Source organism: Ascaphus truei, chromosome 10 (genome assembly GCF_040206685.1).
Source record: "Ascaphus truei isolate aAscTru1 chromosome 10, aAscTru1.hap1, whole genome shotgun sequence".
Lineage (NCBI taxonomy): Eukaryota > Metazoa > Chordata > Amphibia > Anura > Ascaphidae > Ascaphus > Ascaphus truei.
Genome location: NC_134492.1, coordinates 65,392,502 through 65,412,096, shown reverse-complemented (window position 1 = coordinate 65,412,096; position 19,595 = coordinate 65,392,502). Strand labels below are relative to the sequence as shown.

At 52.1% G+C, this 19,595-nt stretch overlaps 1 protein-coding gene across 6 annotated transcripts in view; it reads right to left on the bottom strand.

The window, feature by feature from the left end:
* Window positions 1–513: 513 nt before the first annotated feature.
* LOC142504024 (pre-B-cell leukemia transcription factor 1) overlaps window positions 514–19,595 on the bottom strand; it is a 174,822-nt gene continuing 155,740 nt past the window's right edge. For all 6 annotated transcript variants that reach the window (XM_075617131.1, XM_075617129.1, XM_075617130.1 and 3 more), the window contains 2 exons: window positions 13,148–13,237; window positions 514–2,281 (listed from right to left, as the gene is read on the bottom strand). In XM_075617131.1, coding sequence (XP_075473246.1) covers window positions 2,189–2,281; window positions 13,148–13,237 — 183 coding nt within the window. In that variant the 3' untranslated portion in view covers window positions 514–2,188. The remainder of the gene's footprint in view (window positions 2,282–13,147; window positions 13,238–19,595) is intronic.

The following is a 19,595-nucleotide window of genomic DNA, read 5'->3' as shown; positions in this document are numbered from 1 at the left end:
CGCTCCCCTCTCTGCTAGCACTGCACCCTGCGCTCCCCTCTCTGCTAGCACTGCACCCTGCGCTCCCCTCTCTCTGCTAACACTGCACCCTGCTCCTCTTTAGCTAAGGGAGCGGGGGGAAGTCTGTCTGTTACAAGAACATAAAAATGCTAAAGAAACAGAAACAATTTTCAAAGCAACACAAACAATTCATAATAAATAAGAGCTTAAAACAGGAAAAAAAACTGAATTTATTTCTGGTTCTCAGAAAAGTTATTAAATGTACATTTTATGATGTACCTATTAACGTTCGACTATTCCAACTTTTTTTTCCCAACTTTTTTTTTCATACATTTTTTTTTGTTTAATTTTAGTTTACAAAAGGAGTTTTTATCTAGAGCTTTAGTCTGTCTCGTTAACCGCTTCACAGCCGGAGACACAACGCAGCGTTTATTACGTACGCCTCCGGCTGTGAAGGGGTGAACACTGTAAAATCCCCCCCTCCCCAAACAATCCCACCGCTGCCCCCCCCCAAAAAACCTGCCCGCACCCCTTCCCCCGCCCTTTAGAAAAACAAAACAAAAAAAATAAACAACTAAAAAGGTGCCTAACTACATTTCTCCAGCATTGTGTTGACGCACAAACGCGCAAGGGGTTAAAAGAACAAAAGAAAATGGCATGTAGGTAGTTTTTCTTTTTTGGGTTAAAACTAAGCAAGAAATATGAAAGACAAACTAGAAATCAACAGCCTATTTCCATGCTAAACGGGCGTGATCTCAGCCACGGGACGCCACTTTTTTCTTCATTTTTTTTAAGTAATAAACATTATTAAACCCAGGACGATTTTTTGGCTTTTCTCGTTTTTTTTATGTTTTTCTTGTTTTTTTGTTTTTCTTCTTTCGGTCCGTCCTTATTGTGTCCTTCGGAATATACAAGAACATCCAGCATCAAATGTCTTTCTCTCAAGTCGAGCAGTCGACGAGACGCGAAGGGACGAGAAACGGCGGAGAGTGGTCATAAAGCTGATCGCTACTGTCGCGGGTCCGTTTTCCTCGGTGTGAGTACGTGCGGATTTTTGGTATCAAACGTGGAATTGCGAAAACAACTGCCAGCCGGGGAGGTGGGCCGAATGCGGAGTGAAGGTCTGCAGGGGGGGCGCTGAGCTGAGCGAAACGCACCGTCTGCAGCGAAAACCATTACAAATTCAAAGAGTGCGCGGGAACAGAAATAGCCACGGCTCCGGGACTGGGTGTTAACCTCTCGCAATCCCACCCCCCCACCCCCATCCCATGTGAAGGTCGGTCTTACTGTGAACCCCCCACCGTTAGTGAGGATATCTTGTATTCAGTCGGCGCGCCTCAAATCAGAAAAGCGTTAAAGTTATGTTCCGGAAGCCTGGTGCAGCCGCGTGTGGGGAGGGTTCATGTTCTACTTTCACTGCGAGCAGCAGGACGCGGTCACAGGGGGTTACTGAGGCTGGAATTATTGTCAAAGGTGAAGAGGTTACCCGTCCCACAGTTTGGCTCGGGAGAGAACCCGGGACGTACAATGTCTGAGGCTCCGTCCCATAATGCAATGGGATATCTTGTGCATATCCCAATGAGGAGTGACACAGGAGAGGGGTTATTACAGGAGTAGGGTTTCCCCTCGCATTTTGAGCCCTCGCTATAATCGGACACTGGAAAACTACGGGTTCATCTAAGTGGGGAGTCTCAGGGGGGCACAGACTCAAGTACAAAAATATGATTTTAGGTGTGGACGAAAAGGTCTGTGTTTTTTAAAAATGTATGTAATATATTGAAGCTTATTTAAATATGGCTGCACGCGTGCAAATGTGCAGCCATCTTTAAACCGCCATTTAAATTTTGTTTCTGGTCTGCCACTTCCTGCCCTAACCCTTTCCCCCCCCCCCTATTCTCTCTCTCTCTCTTCCTCCATCAGGAATCCCCGGGAGATCGCCTTACAGGGTGTGAGCTGAATCAGATGAATCAGCGTCGGAGGCCGGAGTGCAGAGTGGGGCGGTTTGGGATGTGAGAGGTCCCGGGGGGGAAGGAGGATTAGGGGAGGCGCTGAGTGGCATAACGCACGCCGGTGGGGGGGGTCACTTTCCTCACTGGGTTCCCGCAGAGGACGGCTGGAGTAGAGGGGGTATTTCTGGCTTTCAGTGGAAGAGATGGGAGCACAGAGCGGAGATACAGTAGCTGGCTGCTCAGTTGGAGGTATCGGAGTGGACACTGCCAGGTCCTTCCGTAGGGGAGGTCACAGACGAAGGGGTGGCCGCATCCTGCCACCCTCCATTAGCCTGGAAAACACAAAGCACGAGGTTGAGGGGTTTTGTATTTGGGGGGTATATAACCAATCAAATTCCCCCCCTCCCCCCACAGTCATTTAATTAGAGCAGCAACTATAAGCCTCCTAACAACCACAGAGGCATTTATAACGACCGCCCGGTATCAGAAGATCTTAGTGAATATACCTTCTATAACAGTGCTCTGCGTGCTCATGTACTGCCCAGCACAATATTACATGGCTGCGTATGAGATTACATGGCGTTACCCTCTACGGCATTTGTGGCCAACTCCAGTCCTCAAGGGCCACCAACAGGTCAGCTGTTCAGGATATCTCTGCTTCAGCATAGGCGGCTCAGTCAGTGACTGCACCCCGTGCTGAAGTAAAGATCTTGAAAGTCTGACCTGTTGGTGGCCCTTCCGGACTGGAGTTGGCCACCCCTGCCCTACGCAAGGCGTAATAGATCTTCATTTAGGACATTGATATATGAGCACCTCTGGTGCTGTGCGCACAACGTATGCCTGAGAAAGACCCCAGAAGACGAGGTAACGTTGGCCAGTCCCCTGAGACACATGGTGGTGGAGTCCTGCCTGCTCTGTGTCACTGTGCTTCCTTGTCGTTGCAGAGAGTATTCTCTCTCCTGGCTGTCAGTACAATTTCCAAGGAAGTTGATGAACGGAGGAGATACTTATTGTGCATAAACTTGATTTATTCACACAGCAGTTTAGATCAACTCCTTAAGGCAATGAAGACATTTATCACCAGTGCAAATGCGTAAATGTGTATTTGTGTTCAATACGTTGATAGGCTGTCATTCAATATGCTGTGAAGACGCTTCTTCTGCATTGGAGAGGAGATTCTCTGCATTCAAATGAATGGGAGTAAAATCTCAGGCGAAGGGGACCCGCTTCACAGCATATTGAAGGGATCTTGTCTCTCGGTGACTCTGCCTCACCATCTTCTCTCTATTTCTCTCTATCTTTCCTTCTCCCCGTCACCATTTTTTTTATCTTCCTCTCTCTGTTTAAGGCTGGTTACCTTATACTTTTATATAATGTCCCCTGTCCCAGCCTTCCCATATGCACAGTAAGGGGCGATCCTCTCCTATCCTTCTAGATATGTCCTCTGTCCCAGCCACACAGCAAGGTGTGATCCTCTCCCATCCTTCTTGCTGATGTCCCCTGTCCCAGCCGCACAGTAAGGTGTGATCCCCTCCCATCTTTCTAAATGACTTCCCCTGTCCCAGAAGCACAGTAAGGTGTGATCCTCTCCTATCCTTCTAGTTTTGTCCCCTGTCCCAGACGCACAGTAAGGTGTGATCCTCTCCTATCCTTCTAGTTGATGTCCCCTGTCCCAGCCGCACAGTAAGGTGTGATCCCCTCCTCCCCCTCCCCAGAAGATGTCCCGTGTCCCAGCCGGACAGTAAGGTGTGGTCCTCTCCCATCCTTCTAGATGATGTCCCCTGTCCCAGAAGCACAGTAAGGTGTAATCCTCTCCCATCCTTCTTGCTGATGTCCCCTGTCCCAGCCGCACAGTAATGTGTGATCCTCTCCCATCCTTCTAGATGACGTTCAGTGTCCCATAAGCACAGTAAGGTGTGATCCTCTCCTATCCTTCCAGATGACGTCCCCTGCCCCAGAAACACAATAAGGTGTGATCCTCTCCTGTCCATCTAGATGATGTCCCCTGTCCCAGCACACAGTAAGGTGTGATCCTCTCCTATCCTTCTAGATGATGTCCCCTGTCCCAGCCGCACAGTAAGGTGTGATCCCCTCGTATCCTTCTAGATGACGTCCCGTCCCAGAAGCACAGTAAGGTGTGATCCTCTCCCATCCTTCTAGATGATGTCCCGTCCCAGACGCACACTAAGGTGTTACCCTCTCCCATCCTTCTTGCTGATGTCCCCTGTCCCAGCCGCACAGTAATGTGTGATCCTCTCCCATCCTTCTAGATGACGTTCAGTGTCCCAGACGCACAGAAAGGTGTGATCCTCTCCTATCCTTCTAGATGATGTCCCCTGTCCCAGCCGCACAGTAAGGTGTGATCCTCTCCCATCCTTCTAGATGATGTCCCCTGTCCAAGCAGCACAGTAAGGTGTGATCCTCTCCTATCCTTCTAGATGATGTCCCCTGTCCCAGCCGCACAGTAAGGTGTGATCCTCTCCCATCCTTCTAGTTGATGTCCCCTGTCCCAGCCGCACAGTAAGGGGTGATCCCTTCCTATCCTTCTAGTTGATGTCCCCTGTCCCAAACGCACAGTAAGGTGTGATCCTCTCCCATCCTTCTAGTTGATGTCCCCTGTCCCAGCCGCACAGTAAGGGGTGATCCCTTCCTATCCTTCTAGTTGATGTCCCCTGTCCCAAACGCACAGTAAGGTGTGATCCTCTCCTATCCTTCTAGATGATGTTCCCTGTCCCAGCCGCACAGTAAGGGGTGATCCCCTCCTATCCTTCTAGATGTCCCCTGTCCCAGCCGCACGGTAAGGGGTGATCCTCTCCCATCCTTCTAGATGATGTCCCCTGTCCCAGCCGCACAGTAAGGTGTGATCCCCTCCAATCCTTCTAGATGATGTCCCCAGTCCCAGCCGCACAGTAAGGTGTGATCCCCTCCTATCCTTCTAGATGATGTCCCCTGTCCCAGAAGCACACTAAGGTGTGATCCTCTCCCATCTTTCTAGATGATGTCCCCTGTCCCAGCCGCACAGTAAGGTGTGATCCTCTCCTATACTTCTAGATGATGTCCCGTCCCAGACGCACAGAAAGGTGTGATCCCCTCCTATCCATGTCCCTTCTCCCAGACGCACAGTAAGGTGTGATCCTCTCTTATCCTTCTAGTTGATGTCCCCTGTCCCAGCCACACAGTAAGGTGTGATCCTCTACCATACATCTAGATGATGTCCTCTGTCCCAGCCGCACAGTAAGGTGTGATCCTCTCCCATACTTCTAAATGATGTCCCCTGTCCCAGCCGCACAGTAAGGTGTGATCCTCTCCTATCCTTCTAGTTGATGTCCCCTGTCCCAGCCGCACAGTAAGGTGTGATCCTCTCCCATCCTTCTAGATGTTCCCTGTCCCAGCCGCACAGTAAGGTGTGATCCTCTCCCATACTTCTAGTTATGTCCCCTGTCCCAGCCGCACAGAAAGGTGTGATTCTCTCCTATCCTTCTAGTTGATGTCCCCTGTCCCAGACGCACAATAAGGTGTGATCCTCTCCCATACTTCTAGATGATGTCCCCTGTCCCAGCCGCACAGTACGGTGTGATCCTCTCCCATCCTTGTTGATGTCCCGTGTCCCAGCTGCACAGTAAGGTGTGATCCTCTCCTATCCTTCTAGTTATGTCCCGTGTCCCAGACGCACAGAAAGGTGTGATCCTCTCCTATCCTTCTAATTGATGTCCCCTGTCCCAGCCGCACAATAAGGGGTGATCCCCTCCTATCCTTCTAGATGTCCCCTGTCCCAGCCGCACAGTAAGGGGTGATCCTCTCCTATCCTTCTTGATGTCCCCTGTCCCAGCCGCACAGTAAGGTGTGATCCTTTCCCATACTTCTAGTTATGTCCCCTGTCCCAGCCGCACAGAAAGGTGTGATTCTCTCCTATCCTTCTAGTTGATGTCCCCTGTCCCAGCCGCACAGTAAGGTGTGATCCTCTCCTATCCTTCTAGTTGATGTCCCCTGTCCCAGCCGCACAGTAAGGTGTGATCCTCTCCCATACTTCTAGATGATGTCCCCTGTCCCAGCCGCACAGTACGGTGTGATCCTCTCCCATCCTTGATGTCCCGTGTCCCAGCTGCACAGTAAGGTGTGATCCCCTCCTATCCTTCTAGTTATGTCCCGTGTCCCAGACGAACAGTAAGGTGTGATCCTCTCCCATCCTTCTTGCTGATGTCCCCTGTCCCAGCCGCACAGTAAGGTGTGATCCCCTCCTATCCTTCTAATTGATGTCCCCTGTCCCAGCCGCACAATAAGAGGTGATCCCCTCCTATACTTCTAGATGTCCCGTGTCCCAGCCGCACAGTAAGGGGTGATCCTCTCCTATCCTTCCAGTTGATGTCCCGTGTCCCAGACGCACAGTAAGGTGTGATCCTCTCCCATCCTTCTTGCTGATGTCCCCTGTCCCAGCCGCACAGTAAGGTGTGATCCCCTCCTATCCTTCTAATTGATGTCCCCTGTCCCAGCCGCACAGTAAGGGGTGATCCTCTCCTATCCTTCTAGTTATGTCCCGTGTCCCAGACGCACAGTAAGGTGTGATCCTCTCCCATCCTTCTTGCTGATGTCCCCTGTCCCAGCCGCACAGTAAGGTGTGATCCCCTCCTATCCTTCTAGATGTCCCCTGTCCCAGCCGCACAGTAAGGTGTGATCCTCTCCCATCCTTGTTGATGTCCCGTGTCCCAGCCGCACAGTAAGGTGTGATCCTCTCCTATCTTTCTAGATGATGTCCCCTGTCCCAGCTGCACAGTAAGGTGTGATCCCCTCCTATCCTTCTAGTTGATGTCCCCTGTCCCAGCCGCACATTAAGGGGTGATCCCCTCCTATCCTTCTAGTTGATGTCCCCTGTCCCAGCCGCACATTAAGGGGTGATCCCCTCCTATCATTCTAGTTGATGTCCCCTGTCCCAGCCGCACAGTAAGGGGTGATCCCCTCCTATCCTTCTAGTTGATGTCCCCTGTCCCAGCCGCACATTAAGGTGTGATCCCCTCCTATCCTTCTAGTTGATGTCCCCTGTCCCAGCCGCATAGTAAGGTGTGATCCCCTCCTATCCTTCTAGTTGATGTCCCCTGTCCCAGCCACACAGTAAGGGGTGATCCCCTCCTATCCTTCTAGATGATGTCCCGTGTCCCAGCCGCACGGTAAGGTGTGATCCTCTCCCATCCTTCTAGATGATGTCCCCTGTGTCAGAAGCACAGTAAGGGGTGATCCCCTCCTATCTTTCTAGTTGATGTCCCATGTCCCAGCCGCACAGTAAGGTGTGATCCTCTCCCATCCTTCTAGATGATGTCCCCTGTCCCAGCCGCACAGTAAGGTGTGATCCCCTCCTATCCTTCTAGATGATGTCCCCTGTCCCAGCCGCACAGTATGGGGTGATCCTCTCCTATCCTTCTAGATGATGTCCCCTGTCCCAGATGCACAGTAAGGTGTGATCCCCTCCTATCCTTCTAGATGATGTCCCCTGTCCCAGCCGCACAGTAAGGTGTGATCCTCTCCTATCCTTCTAGATGATGTCCCCTTTCCCAGCCGCACAGTAAGGTGTGATCCCCTCCTATCCTTCTAGATGATGTCCCCTGTCCCAGACGCACAGTAAGGGGTGATCCCCTCCTATCTTTCTAGTTGATGTCCCATGTCCCAGCCGCACAGTAAGGTGTGATCCTCTCCCATCCTTCTAGATGATGTCCCCTGTCCCAGCCGCACAGTAAGGTGTGATCCCCTCCTATCCTAATAGATGATGTCCCCTGTCCCAGCCGCACAGTAAGGTATGATCCTCTCCTATCCTTCTAGATGATGTCCCCTGTCCCAGATGCACAGTAAGGTGTGATCCCCTCCTATCCTTCTAGATGATGTCCCCTGTCCCAGCCGCACAGTAAGGTGTGATCCTCTCCTATCCTTCTAGATGATGTCCCCTGTCCCAGCCGCACAGTAAGGTGTGATCCCCTCCTATCCTTCTAGATGATGTCCCCTGTCCCAGCCGCACAGTAAGGGGTGATCCCCTCCTATCCTTCTAGATGATGTCCCCTGTCCCAGCCGCACAGTAAGGTGTGATCCTCTCCTATACTTCTAGATGATGTCCCGTCCCAGACGCACAGAAAGGTGTGATCCCCTCCTATCCATGTCCCCTCTCCCAGACGCACAGTAAGGGGTGATCCTCTCTTATCCTTCTAGTTGATGTCCCCTGTCCCAGCCACACAGTAAGGTGTGATCCTCTCCCATCCTTCTAGATGTTCCCTGTCCCAGCCACACAGTAAGGTGTGATCCTCTCCCATCCTTGTTGATGTCCCGTGTCCCAGCTGCACAGTAAGGTGTGATCCTCTCCTATCTTTCTAGTTGATGTCCCCTGTCCCAGCCGCACAGTAAGGTGTGATCCCCTCCTATCTTTCTAGATGATGTCCCCTGTCCCAGCCGCACAGTAAGGGGTGATCCTCTCCTATCCTTCTAGATGATGTCCCCTGTCCCAGCCGCACAGTAAGGTGTGATCCTCTCCTATCCTTCTAGATGATGTCCCCTGTCCCAGCCGCACAGTAAGGTGTGATCCCCTCCTATCCTTCTAGTTGATGTCCCCTGTCCCAGCCGCACATTAAGGGGTGATCCCCTCCTATCCTTCTAGTTGATGTCCCCTGTCCCAGCCGCACATTAAGGTGTGATCCCCTCCTATCCTTCTAGTTGATGTCCCCTGTCCCAGCCGCACAGTAAGGGGTGATCCCCTCCTATCCTTCTAGATGATGTCCCCTGTCCCAGATGCACAGTAAGGGGTGATCCTCTCCCATCCTTCTAGATGATGTCCCCTGTCCCAGCCGCACAGTAAGGGGTGATCCTCTCCCATCCTTCTAGATGATGCCCCATGTCCCAGATGCACAGTAAGGTGTGATCCTCTCCCGTCCTTCTACTGTAGATGATGTCCCCTGTCCCAGCCGCACAGTAAGGGGTGATCCTCCCCTTAATGCTGGATTCAAGGACATTGCCTGCAGACTTGGTTCCACCTCTGAGCTGAACCTGGCAGCCTCTCATTTCCCAGCCTGTCATTTGATGCGGGCCTCTCTCTGTAATCACAGTGGCCTGATCTGTCCCCTCCTCTCATGCGGCCCTTCGATCTCACAGCCATAATTGCCATGTCAGAAGATCATCTGCTTCTTTTCCCTTCTGCTTCATAATGCACATAAAATGTCACTTGGTGTCACTTTGGAGCCAGCAGAGAGAGCACAAGGGGCAGAGCACGTCTTCAGTGACATTGCCGTCTGTTGTATCTGTTATTAGTAATTATCTTACAACTTTGGATTTAGTGTTCATATACTGAATGTCCTGGGGTGTCTATATCCTGCATGCTGCATGTCCTGGGGTGTATACCCTGCACGCTGCATGTCCTGGGGTGTATATATCCCGCACGCTGCATGTCCTCGGGTGTATATATCCCGCACGCTGCATGTCCTGGGGTGTATATCCTTCACGCTGCAAGTCCAGGGGTGTATATATCCCGCACGCTGCATGTCCTCGGGTGTATATATCCCGCACGCTGCATGTCCTGGGGTGTATATCCTTCACGCTGCATGTCCAGGGGTGTATATATCCCGCACGCTGCATGTCCTGGGGTGTATATATCCCGCACGCTGCATGTCCTGGGGTGTATATCCTGCACGCTGCATGTCCTGGGGTGTATATCCTACAAGCTGCATGTCCTGGGGTGTATATCCTGCACGCTGCATGTCCTGGGGTGTATATATCCTGCACGCTGCATGTCCTGGGGTGTATATATCCCGCACGCTGCATGTCCTGGGGTGTATATATCCCGCACGCTGCATGTCCTGGGGTGTATATATCCCGCACGCTGCATGTCCTGGGGTGTATATATACTGCACGCTGCATGTCCAGGGGTGTACATATCCTGCACGCTGCATGTCCTGGGGTGTATGTCCTGCACGCTGGATGCCCTGGGGTGTCTATATCCCGCACGCTGCATGTCCTGGGGTCTATATCCTGCACGCTGCATGTCCTGGGGTGTATATATCCTGCACGCTGCATGTCCTGGGGTGTATATATCCTGCACGTTGCATGTCCTGGGGTGTATATATCCTGCACGCTGCATGTCCTGGGGTGTATATCCCGCACGCTGTATGTCCTGGGGTGTATATATCCCGCACGCTGCATGTCCTGGGGTCTATATCCTGTATGCTGCATGTCCTGTGGTGTATATATCCTGCACGCTGCATGTCCTGGGGTCTATATCCTGCGTGCTGCATGTCCTGGGGTCTATATCCTGCACACTGCATGTCCTGGGGTGTATATATCCTGCACGCTGCATGTCCTGGGGTGTATATCCTGCACGCTGCATGCCCTGGGGTGTATATATCCCGCACGCTGCATGTCCGGGGGTGTATATATCCCGCACGCTGCATGTCCTGGGGTGTATATATCCCGCACGCTGCATGTCCGGGGGTGTATATATCCCGCACGCTGCATGTCCTGGGGTGTATATATCCCGCACGCTGCATGTCCTGGGGGTGTATATATCCTGCACGCTGCATATTTTGGGGTGTATATATCCTTTACGCTGCATGTCCTGGGGTGTATATATCCTGCACGCTGCATGTCCTGGGGTGTATATATCCTGCACACTGCATGTCCTGGGGTGTATATATCCCGCACGCTGCATGTCCTGGGGGTATATATCCCGCACGCTGCATGTCCTGGGGTGTATATATCCCGCACGCTGCATGCCCTGGGGTGTATATATCCTGCACGCTGCATGTCCTGGGGTGTATATATCCCGCACGCTGCATGTCCTGGGATTTATAACAATAGAACAATAGAACATCTACACAGAACATACACAGACGAGTGTAGTTTATGCATATAGGTGCGCACACAGTATATATTATTTAGGTGTGTGTATATACATACAGTACATATATAAACACACAGACATATATACATTCTGATCCCTGGGATCACAGCTTTCTCCTTACTCTCCCTGAGCCCCGCTCTCTCCCTGAGCCCCGCACTCTCCCTGAGCCCCGCACTCTCCCTGAGCCCCGCACTCTCCCTGAGCCCCGCACTCTCCCTGAGCCCCGCACTCTCCCTGAGCCCCGCACTCTCCCTGAGCCCCGCACTCTCCCTGAGCCCCGCTCTCTCCCTGAGCCCTGCAGTCTCCCCGAGCCCCGCAGTCTCCCCGAGCCCCGCTCTCTCCCCGAGCCCCGCTCTGTCCCTGAGCCCCGCTCTCTCCCTGAGCCCCGCACTCTCCCTGAGCCCCGCTCTCTCCCTGAGCCCCGCACTCTCCCTGAGCCCCGCACTCTCCCTGAGCCCGCTCTCTTAGCTGTGTGTGTATTTGGTGTTATTTCCCCTGCTTGCTGAGATATTTCCCTGCCCCCCCCTCCCCGCTCTCTCCCTGAGCCCCGCTCTCTCCCTGAGCCCCGCGCTCTCCCCGAGCCCCGCGCTCTCCCCGAGCCCCGCGCTCTCCCCGAGCCCCGCGCTCTCCCCGAGCCCCGCGCTCTCCCCGAGCCCCGCTCTCTCCCCGAGCCCCGCTCTCTCCCCGAGCCCCGCTCTCTCCCCGAGCCCCGCTCTCTCCCCGAGCCCCGCTCTCTCCCCGAGCCCCGCTCTCTCCCCGAGCCCCGCTCTCTCCCCGAGCCCCGCACTCTCCCCGAGCCCCGCACTCTCCCCGAGCCCCGCACTCTCCCCGAGCCCCGCACTCTCCCCGAGCCCCGCACTCTCCCCGAGCCCCGCACTCTCCCCGAGCCCCGCACTCTCCCCGAGCCCCGCACTCTCCCCGAGCCCCGCACTCTCCCCGAGCCCCGCACTCTCCCCGAGCCCCGCACTCTCCCCGAGCCCCGCACTCTCCCCGAGCCCCGCACTCTCCCTGAGCCCCGCTCTCCCTGAGCCCGCTCTCTTAGCTGTGTGTGTATTTGGTGTTATTTCCCCTGCTTGCTGAGATATTTCCCTGCCCCCCACTCCCCGCTCTCTCCCTGAGCCCCGCTCTCTCCCTGCCCCCCCTCCCCGCTCTCTCCCTGAGCCCCGCTCTCTCCCTGCCCCCCCTCCCCGCTGTCACGGCCTGCGAACGGTGGATCGCTGATCTGAGAAATGTATTTGGATTGCTGTCCCGAATCTGCAGCCGTTCTCCTGTGTCTGTCTTATTGATTTCACTCTGTACGACACGGCTTGTCGCTATGAATTTACATGTCCTTCCCAGCCGCCAGCCCAGTCAGGGACAGGCGGGACCTCCCCTCTCTGCTCCTCGCTCTGTCCCCACCAAACACGTGTGTGTGTGTGTGTGTGTTATATATATATATATGTCTGGGGTGTATACATGGGTACATAACTTTTATAATTGTGCAGTAAAACCAGGGGGGCTCAACTCCACTCCTCAAGTGCCACCAACAGGTCAGGTTTTCAGGATATCCCAGCTTCAGCACAGGTGGCTCAATAAAGACGCTCAGTCGAATACTGAGCCTCTGATTGAGCCACCTGTGCTGAAGCAGGGACTGATTGAGCCACCTGTGCTGAAGCAGGGACTGATTGAGCCACCTGTGCTGAAGCAGGGATATTCTGAAAACCTGACCTGTTTGGGGGGGGGGGGGGCTTGAAGACTGGAGTTGGCCCTGTGATATATACACGTACAGTACGTGGGTCGCCCCAGGGTATATAGATATATAGTAGTATGGCCTTCCATCCTCTACATTAGCTGAAGCGTCCGAGTTTTACCAGCGTGGGCAGGAGGCGCGAAACGGAACTCCCAGCTCTGAACATTCCACTGACAACCAGCGCCCAGGAAACAGCCTCAGCCTGTCGCCCTCCCCACTGACCGCAGGTCCCCAACGGGACGTGACCAGGGTCAGAGACGGGCCCTTTCCAAGGACACTGGGCATCGCACACCGGCACTGAAGGGGTTAAGGCGCACAGAAACTGCGCTTGTGCCGTGGCGGCCGCGCGTCACCTGTTTGGCTGCTTGCCTCGGATGACTGGAAGTGGCCGCAGGTGGCGAGGGGGACGCTGATTGCGGGCGACAGGCCCGGGCTCCAGCTGCCTGCGCCCAGCATTATTTGTGGGCAGAGCGCTGGGCCGGCGGGCGTCACCGGCACGCGGAGAAATAGGTGACCGTGAAAGGGAGAGGAGCGTGTGTGCGGTCTGGCAGTGAGAGAGCCCCGTGGACCTGAAATAATTGGGAAAGGGAGAGTTTCCTTCCTTACACTGATGCCCTGCGGACTGTACATCTGATTCGCTGCCAGCGTCTCACTGTATCCGCCTGTCTGACTGATAACATGGCGAAGGGTATCCACCTGAAAGAGAGACAGCAGCGGGCGTTAGACGTGGGCACAGCACACCTCCATGAAATAGCATTGATACAGAGCAGGCAACCCCCCTCCGAAAAACACAGAATTCCCCTGCTGCAGAGACAGGGGAAGAGGGACAGAGGGACAGGGGACAGAGAGACAGAGGGACAGGGAAAGAGAGAGGGACAGGTCAAGAGGGACAGAGAGACAGAGGGACAGGGAAAGAGAGAGGGACAGGGGAAGAGGGACAGGGGAAGAGAGACAGAGGGACAGTGGGAAGAGAGACAGAGGCACAGGGGAAGAGAGACAGAGGGACAGTGGGACCGGGGAAGAGAGACAGAGGGACAGAGGAAGAGAGACAGAGGGACAGTGGGACCGGGGAAGAGAGACAGAGGGACAGAGGAAGAGAGACAGAGGGACAGTGGGACCGGGGAAGAGAGACAGAGGGACATGGGAAGAGAGACAGAGGGACAGAGGAAGAGAGACAGAGGGACAGTGGGACCGGGGAAGAGAGACAGAGGGACAGTGGGACCGGGGAAGAGAGACAGTGGGACCGGGGAAGAGAGACAGAGGGACAGAGGAAGAGAGACAGAGGGACAGGGGAAGAGAGACAGAGGGACAGGGGAAGAGAGACAGGGGGACAGGGGAAGAGAGACAGAGGGACAGGGGAAGAGAGACAGAGGGACAGGGGAAGAGAGACAGAGGGACAGAGGGACAGAGGAAGAGGGACAGGGAAAGAGAGACGGAGGGACAGGGGAAGAGAGACAGAGGGACATGGGAAGACAGGCAGAGGGACAGGGGAAGAGGGACAGAGAGACGGGAAGAGAGAGAGAGGGACAGGAGAAGAGAGACAGAGGGACAGGGGAAGAGGGACAGAGAGACGGGAAGAGAGAGAGAGGGACAGGGGAAGAGAGACAGAGGGACAGAGAAACAGAGGGAATACAGGCACAGAGACAGAGAAAGGGGGCAGTCAGAGAGATAGGGACAGAGAGGCAGAGAAAGGGGGCAGAGAGACAGAGAAAGGGGACAGTCACAGAGACAGAGAAAGGGGCAGAGAGACAGAGAAAGGGGACAGTCTCAGAGACAGAGAAAGGGGACAGTCACAGAGACAGAGAAAGGGGACAGTCACAGAGACAGAGAAAGGGGACAGTCACAGAGACAGAGAAAGGGGACAGTCACAGAGACAGAGAAAGGGGACAGTCACAGAGACAGAGAAAGGGGACAGTCACAGAGACAGAGAGGCACAGTAAAGAGCAGCCGACGGGACATGGACAGAAAGATATGCAATGATGCAATGAGGGGATTTAGTTAACCCTAGACTGCCTGAGGCCCTAATTAGTTCATGGACTGTCTTGCGCTGAATGGGGTGGCAGGGGTCTGATAAGGGTGTTTCAATGTGTCCTTTTTGTAAGTGACTGGTTTGCCAGCCCCTCGGAGGGAGGTTACTGGATACTATAACTGCTGCAGCGACTGGTGATTAACCTGGGAACCCTGACACACACGCGCACGCACTCACTCACAATATCACGTGCAAATACTGAATATACAGTCATGTGAAAAAGAAAGTACACCCTCTTTGAATTCTATGGTTTTACATATCAGGACATAATAACAATCATCTGTTCCTTAGCAGGTCTTAAAATGAGGTGAATACAACCTCAGATGAACAACAACACATGACATATTACACCGCGTCATGATTTATTTAACACAAATAAAGCCAAAATGGAGAAGCCATGTGTGAAAAACTAAGTACACCCTTACTGCTTCCATAGGAACTAAGATGCTAAGTAGCAGACAGGTGCTGCTAATCAAATGCCCTTGACTAATTGATCATCAGAAAACACACAGATAAATGATCACAGAGGATCACAAAAAGCCCCCAATAACTGCACTCAAAATAGGTCACACTACCAATAATAGTGTCAACTCAATGAAAGCCAAAAAATAGCCTAACCCATAAATGGGGTCAACCGCTAAGGTCACACTAGAGTGCATGAAAATAATGCTTTTCTGCCATAGGCTCTGCATCGTGATCTTATGTGTGCACAGCTTACATGTGGCTGTATACCTGTGACAGCACTATTGTTGTTTTTTGCTATTTAGGCATTATAACACATTACTTAACTTTTCTTGCCTCCATCCAACGTATGGGGATTTTATTCATGTACTTTAATGGTTCATTCGTCGGGTTTTAATTATTGATTTAATAAAACTTTATTATTTTCATGCACTCTTGTGTGACCTTAGCGGTTGACCCCATTTATGGGTTAGGCTATTTTTTGGCTTTCATTGAGTTGACACTATTATTGGTAGTATGACCTATTTTGAGTGCAGTTATTGGGGGCTTTTTGTGATCCTCTGTGATCATTTATCTGTGTGTTTCTGTGCCATTCCCTCCCCCATGCACCAGGTAGCTTTTCCTGTTGTCTTTTACTGAGCGAGCGACGTGTTCATCTGTGTCTTATATATTAATTGATCATCAGCAAGTGTGACCACCTCTATAAAAGCCGAAGTTTTAGCAGTTTGCTGGTCTGGAGCATTCAGGTGTGTGTTAACACAATGCCCAGGAGGAAAGACATCAGCAATGATCTTAGAGAAGCAATTGTTGCTGCCCATCAATCTGGGAAGGGGTATAAAGCCATTTCCAAACAATTTAAAGTCCATCATTGTACAGTGAGAAAGATTATTCAAAAGTGTAAAACATTCAAGACAGTTGCCAATCTTCCCAGGACGTCCCAGCAAATTCACGCCAAGGTCAGACCGTGCAATGCTTAGAGAAATTGCAAAAAAAACAAGAGTTACATCTCAGACTCTACAGGCCTCAGTTAGCATGTTAAAAAAACAAAAAGTAGGAGCGCAGAGAGGAAAAAATGTTTAGGCAAACAATCCACTTTTAATAGCACACTTTACATACACAAACTTTCAATCAAGTGCTCCTGCATGTACGCCGAGGACCCCACACTGATCTGACGCTGCCACTGTACAGGCCTCCTTCATAATACACCGCGGATCACCACCGGAAACAGGAAACCGGAAGTGAACCCAGCGAGTGACTGGAGGCTAGGCGGGCTGTCTCGCGAGAGTGCCGAGCTTAGCTAGGGTTGAGCACTCAATGCGTGAATCCTAAAGGGACCGTCTAGGTTAGGGATTCTTCCAACGAACAGGTATCACACCCAAACCTGGACGTGTGAACCTTGCAAATGTTAAATGTTAATGTTAAAGTTCATGACAGTACAATTTGAAAAAGACTGAACAAGTATGGTTTGTTTGGAAGGGTTGCCAGGAGAAAGCCTCTTCTCTCTGAAAAGAACATGGCAGCATGGCTTACAGTAGGTTTGCAAAGTTGCACCTGAACAAACCACAAGTCTTCTGGAACAATGTCCTTTGGACAGACGAGACCAAAGTGCAGATGTTTGGCCATAATGCACAGCGCCACGTTTGGCGAAAACCAAACACAGCATATCAGCACAAACACCTCATACCAACTGTCAAGCACGGTGGTGGAGGGGTGATGATTTGGGCTTGTTTTGCAGCCACAGGACCTTGGAACCTTGCAGGTCATTGAGTCGACCATGAACTCCTCTGTATACCAAAGTATTCTAGAGTCAAATGTGAGGCCATCTGTCTGACAGCTAAAGCTTGGCCAAAATTGGATCATGCAACAGGACAATAATCCCAAGCACACCAGCAAATCTACAACAGAATGGCTGAAAAAGAAAATAATCAAGGTGTTGCAATGGCCCAGTCAAAGTCCAGACCTCAACCCGATTGAAATGCTGTGGCAGGACCTTCAGAGAGCTGTTCATAAACAAATACCCACAAACCTCAATGAACTGAAGCAACGTTGTAAAGAAGAGTGGGACAAAATTCCTCCACAACGATGTGAGAGACTGATAAAGTCATACAGAAAACGATTACTTCAAGTTATTGCTGCTAAAGGTGGTTCTACAAGCTATTGAATCATAAGGTATACTTAGTTTTTCACAAATGGCTTCTCCATTTTGGCTTTATTTTTGTTAAATAAATCATGACACAGTGTAATAATGTCATGTGTTGTTGTTCATCTGAGGTTGTATTTACCTAATTTTAAGACCTGCTAAGGAACAGATGACTGTTATTATGTCCTGATATGTAAAACCATAGAATTCAAAGAGGGTGTACTTTCTTTTTCACACCACTATACATGCTGATAGAAGTGAACCTGTCCTATCTATCGATCCAAGTGCCTTCTGCTGCAACTGTCTAATATACACATATAGGTAGGTGGGACATACACACACGCAATGATATCCGAGGCACACACAAGCTATTTACGATTTTGTCCTATTTTCTCTTGAGACAAGTCCTGGAATAGGAGAGAAATGTTGATCTACATCTCTTTACGTTATTGAAGTAGCCAAAGAGTGCCTGGCACGGGGGCTATTTCCAGTCCTCAAGCCCTCCCAACAGGTCAGATTTTCAGGATATCCCTGCTTCAGCACAGGTGACTCAGAGGCTCAGTGAAAGACTGAGCCACCTGTGTTACAGCAGGGACTGATTGAGCAAACCTGTGCTGAAGCAGGGACTCATTGAGCCACCTGTGCTGAAGCAGCGATATCCTGAAAACCTGAACTGTTCGTGGCCCTTGAGGACTAGTATTGGCCACCACTAGTCTAGCATTTTATCTTGGATTAATAATCATTAGCTCTAGTGCACCCAGGCAAGTTACAACAGACAGGCGAGTGCTGATTATATATATATGATTATATATATATATATATATATATATACTGAGTTAAGTTATGGTGAGTAAAAAAAGTGACAAAAACCCTTCACAGGAAAGCAAATATGCAAATGTAAATACAACTGTATGCTCATCTGCATGTCTTAGGCAGGTCTGCAACCCCGCCTTTCCCCATTATCCCCCAGCACACAGCACTTCCACTGCAGCAATATATATATATATTAAACATACTATTACAATGTAAAAATCACAGTATAACAATTTATAATGGGTTCAATAAAGATGGCCACCAGTGTGTATTTTATAGATACCAGTTGTCTTCTCGTTTCCTGGAAGCAGGGATTCTGCCTGGTTCTGAGACCCACCCAAGTACCAATTATTTTGTTTCTCTGATGCCCTCTCCCACCCTCCAGTGTTCCGTGCCTTCTCCCACCCTCCCATGTTCCGTGCCCTCTCCCACCCTCCCCTGTTCCATGCCTTCTCCCACCCTCCCCTGTTCCATACCCTCTCCCACCTTCCCCTGTTCCGTACCCTCTCCCACCTTCCCCAGTTCCGTACTCTCTCCCACCCTCCCCTGTTCCGTGCCCTCTCCCACCCTCCCCTGTTCCGTGCCCTCTCCCACCCTCCCCTGTTCCGTGCCTTCTCCCACCCTCCCCTGTTCCGTGCCCTCTCCCACCCTCCCGTGTTCCATGCCCTCTCCCACCCTCCCCTGTTCCGTGCCCTCTCCCACCCTCCCCTGTTCTGTGCCTTCTCCCACCCTCCCGTGTTCCATGCCCTCTCCCACCCTCCCCTGTTCCGTGCCTTCTCCCACCATCCCGTGTTCCGTGCCCTCTCCCACCCTCCCCTGTTCCGTGCCCTCTCCCACCCTCCTGTGCTCCAAGCCCTCTCCCACCCTCCCATGTTCCATACCTTCTCTCACCCTCCCGTGTTCCATGCCCTCTCCCACGTTCCCGTGTTTCGTGTCCTCTCCCACCCTCCCGTGTTCCATGCCTTCTCCCACCCTTCCGTGTCTTCTCCCACCCTCCCGTGTTCCATGCCGTCTCCCACCCTCCCGTGTTCTGTGCCTTCTCCCACCCTCCCGTGTTCCGTGCATTCTCCCACCCTCCCGTGTTCCATACCTTCTCTCACCCTCCCGTGTTCCGTGCCTTCTCCCACCCTCCCGTGTTCCGTGCCTTCTCCCACCCTCCTGTGTTCTGTGCCTTCTCCCACCCTCCCGTGTTCTGTGCCCACTCCATCCCTCCCGTGTTTCGTGCCTTCTCCCACCCTCCCGTGTTCCGTACTCACTCTTCCGGGCCTTCTCCCTCCCGCGTTCTGCCACCTCTCCCTCCCACATTCCGTGCCCGCGCCCTCCTACATTCCGCGCTCTCTCCCTTTTCCCAGTGTTCCATGCACACAGAGGTCCCACACGATGGAACCACACATCTACTGACTACTCCATGCACGCAAAAAAGACACAATGTTATCCCCTGCCTCCTGCTCCCCTCACACACCCCTTTGGTAACTCTGCTGCTCCTTTGGGTCAATGTAATCTGACGAAGAAATCACAGCAACGGGTCAGAGATTTACTGTTCAGTTCACAGACCAGGGAATCTGACAATGAGGAAAACAAGAATATCCAGGAACTGACCCCTCCGTTGG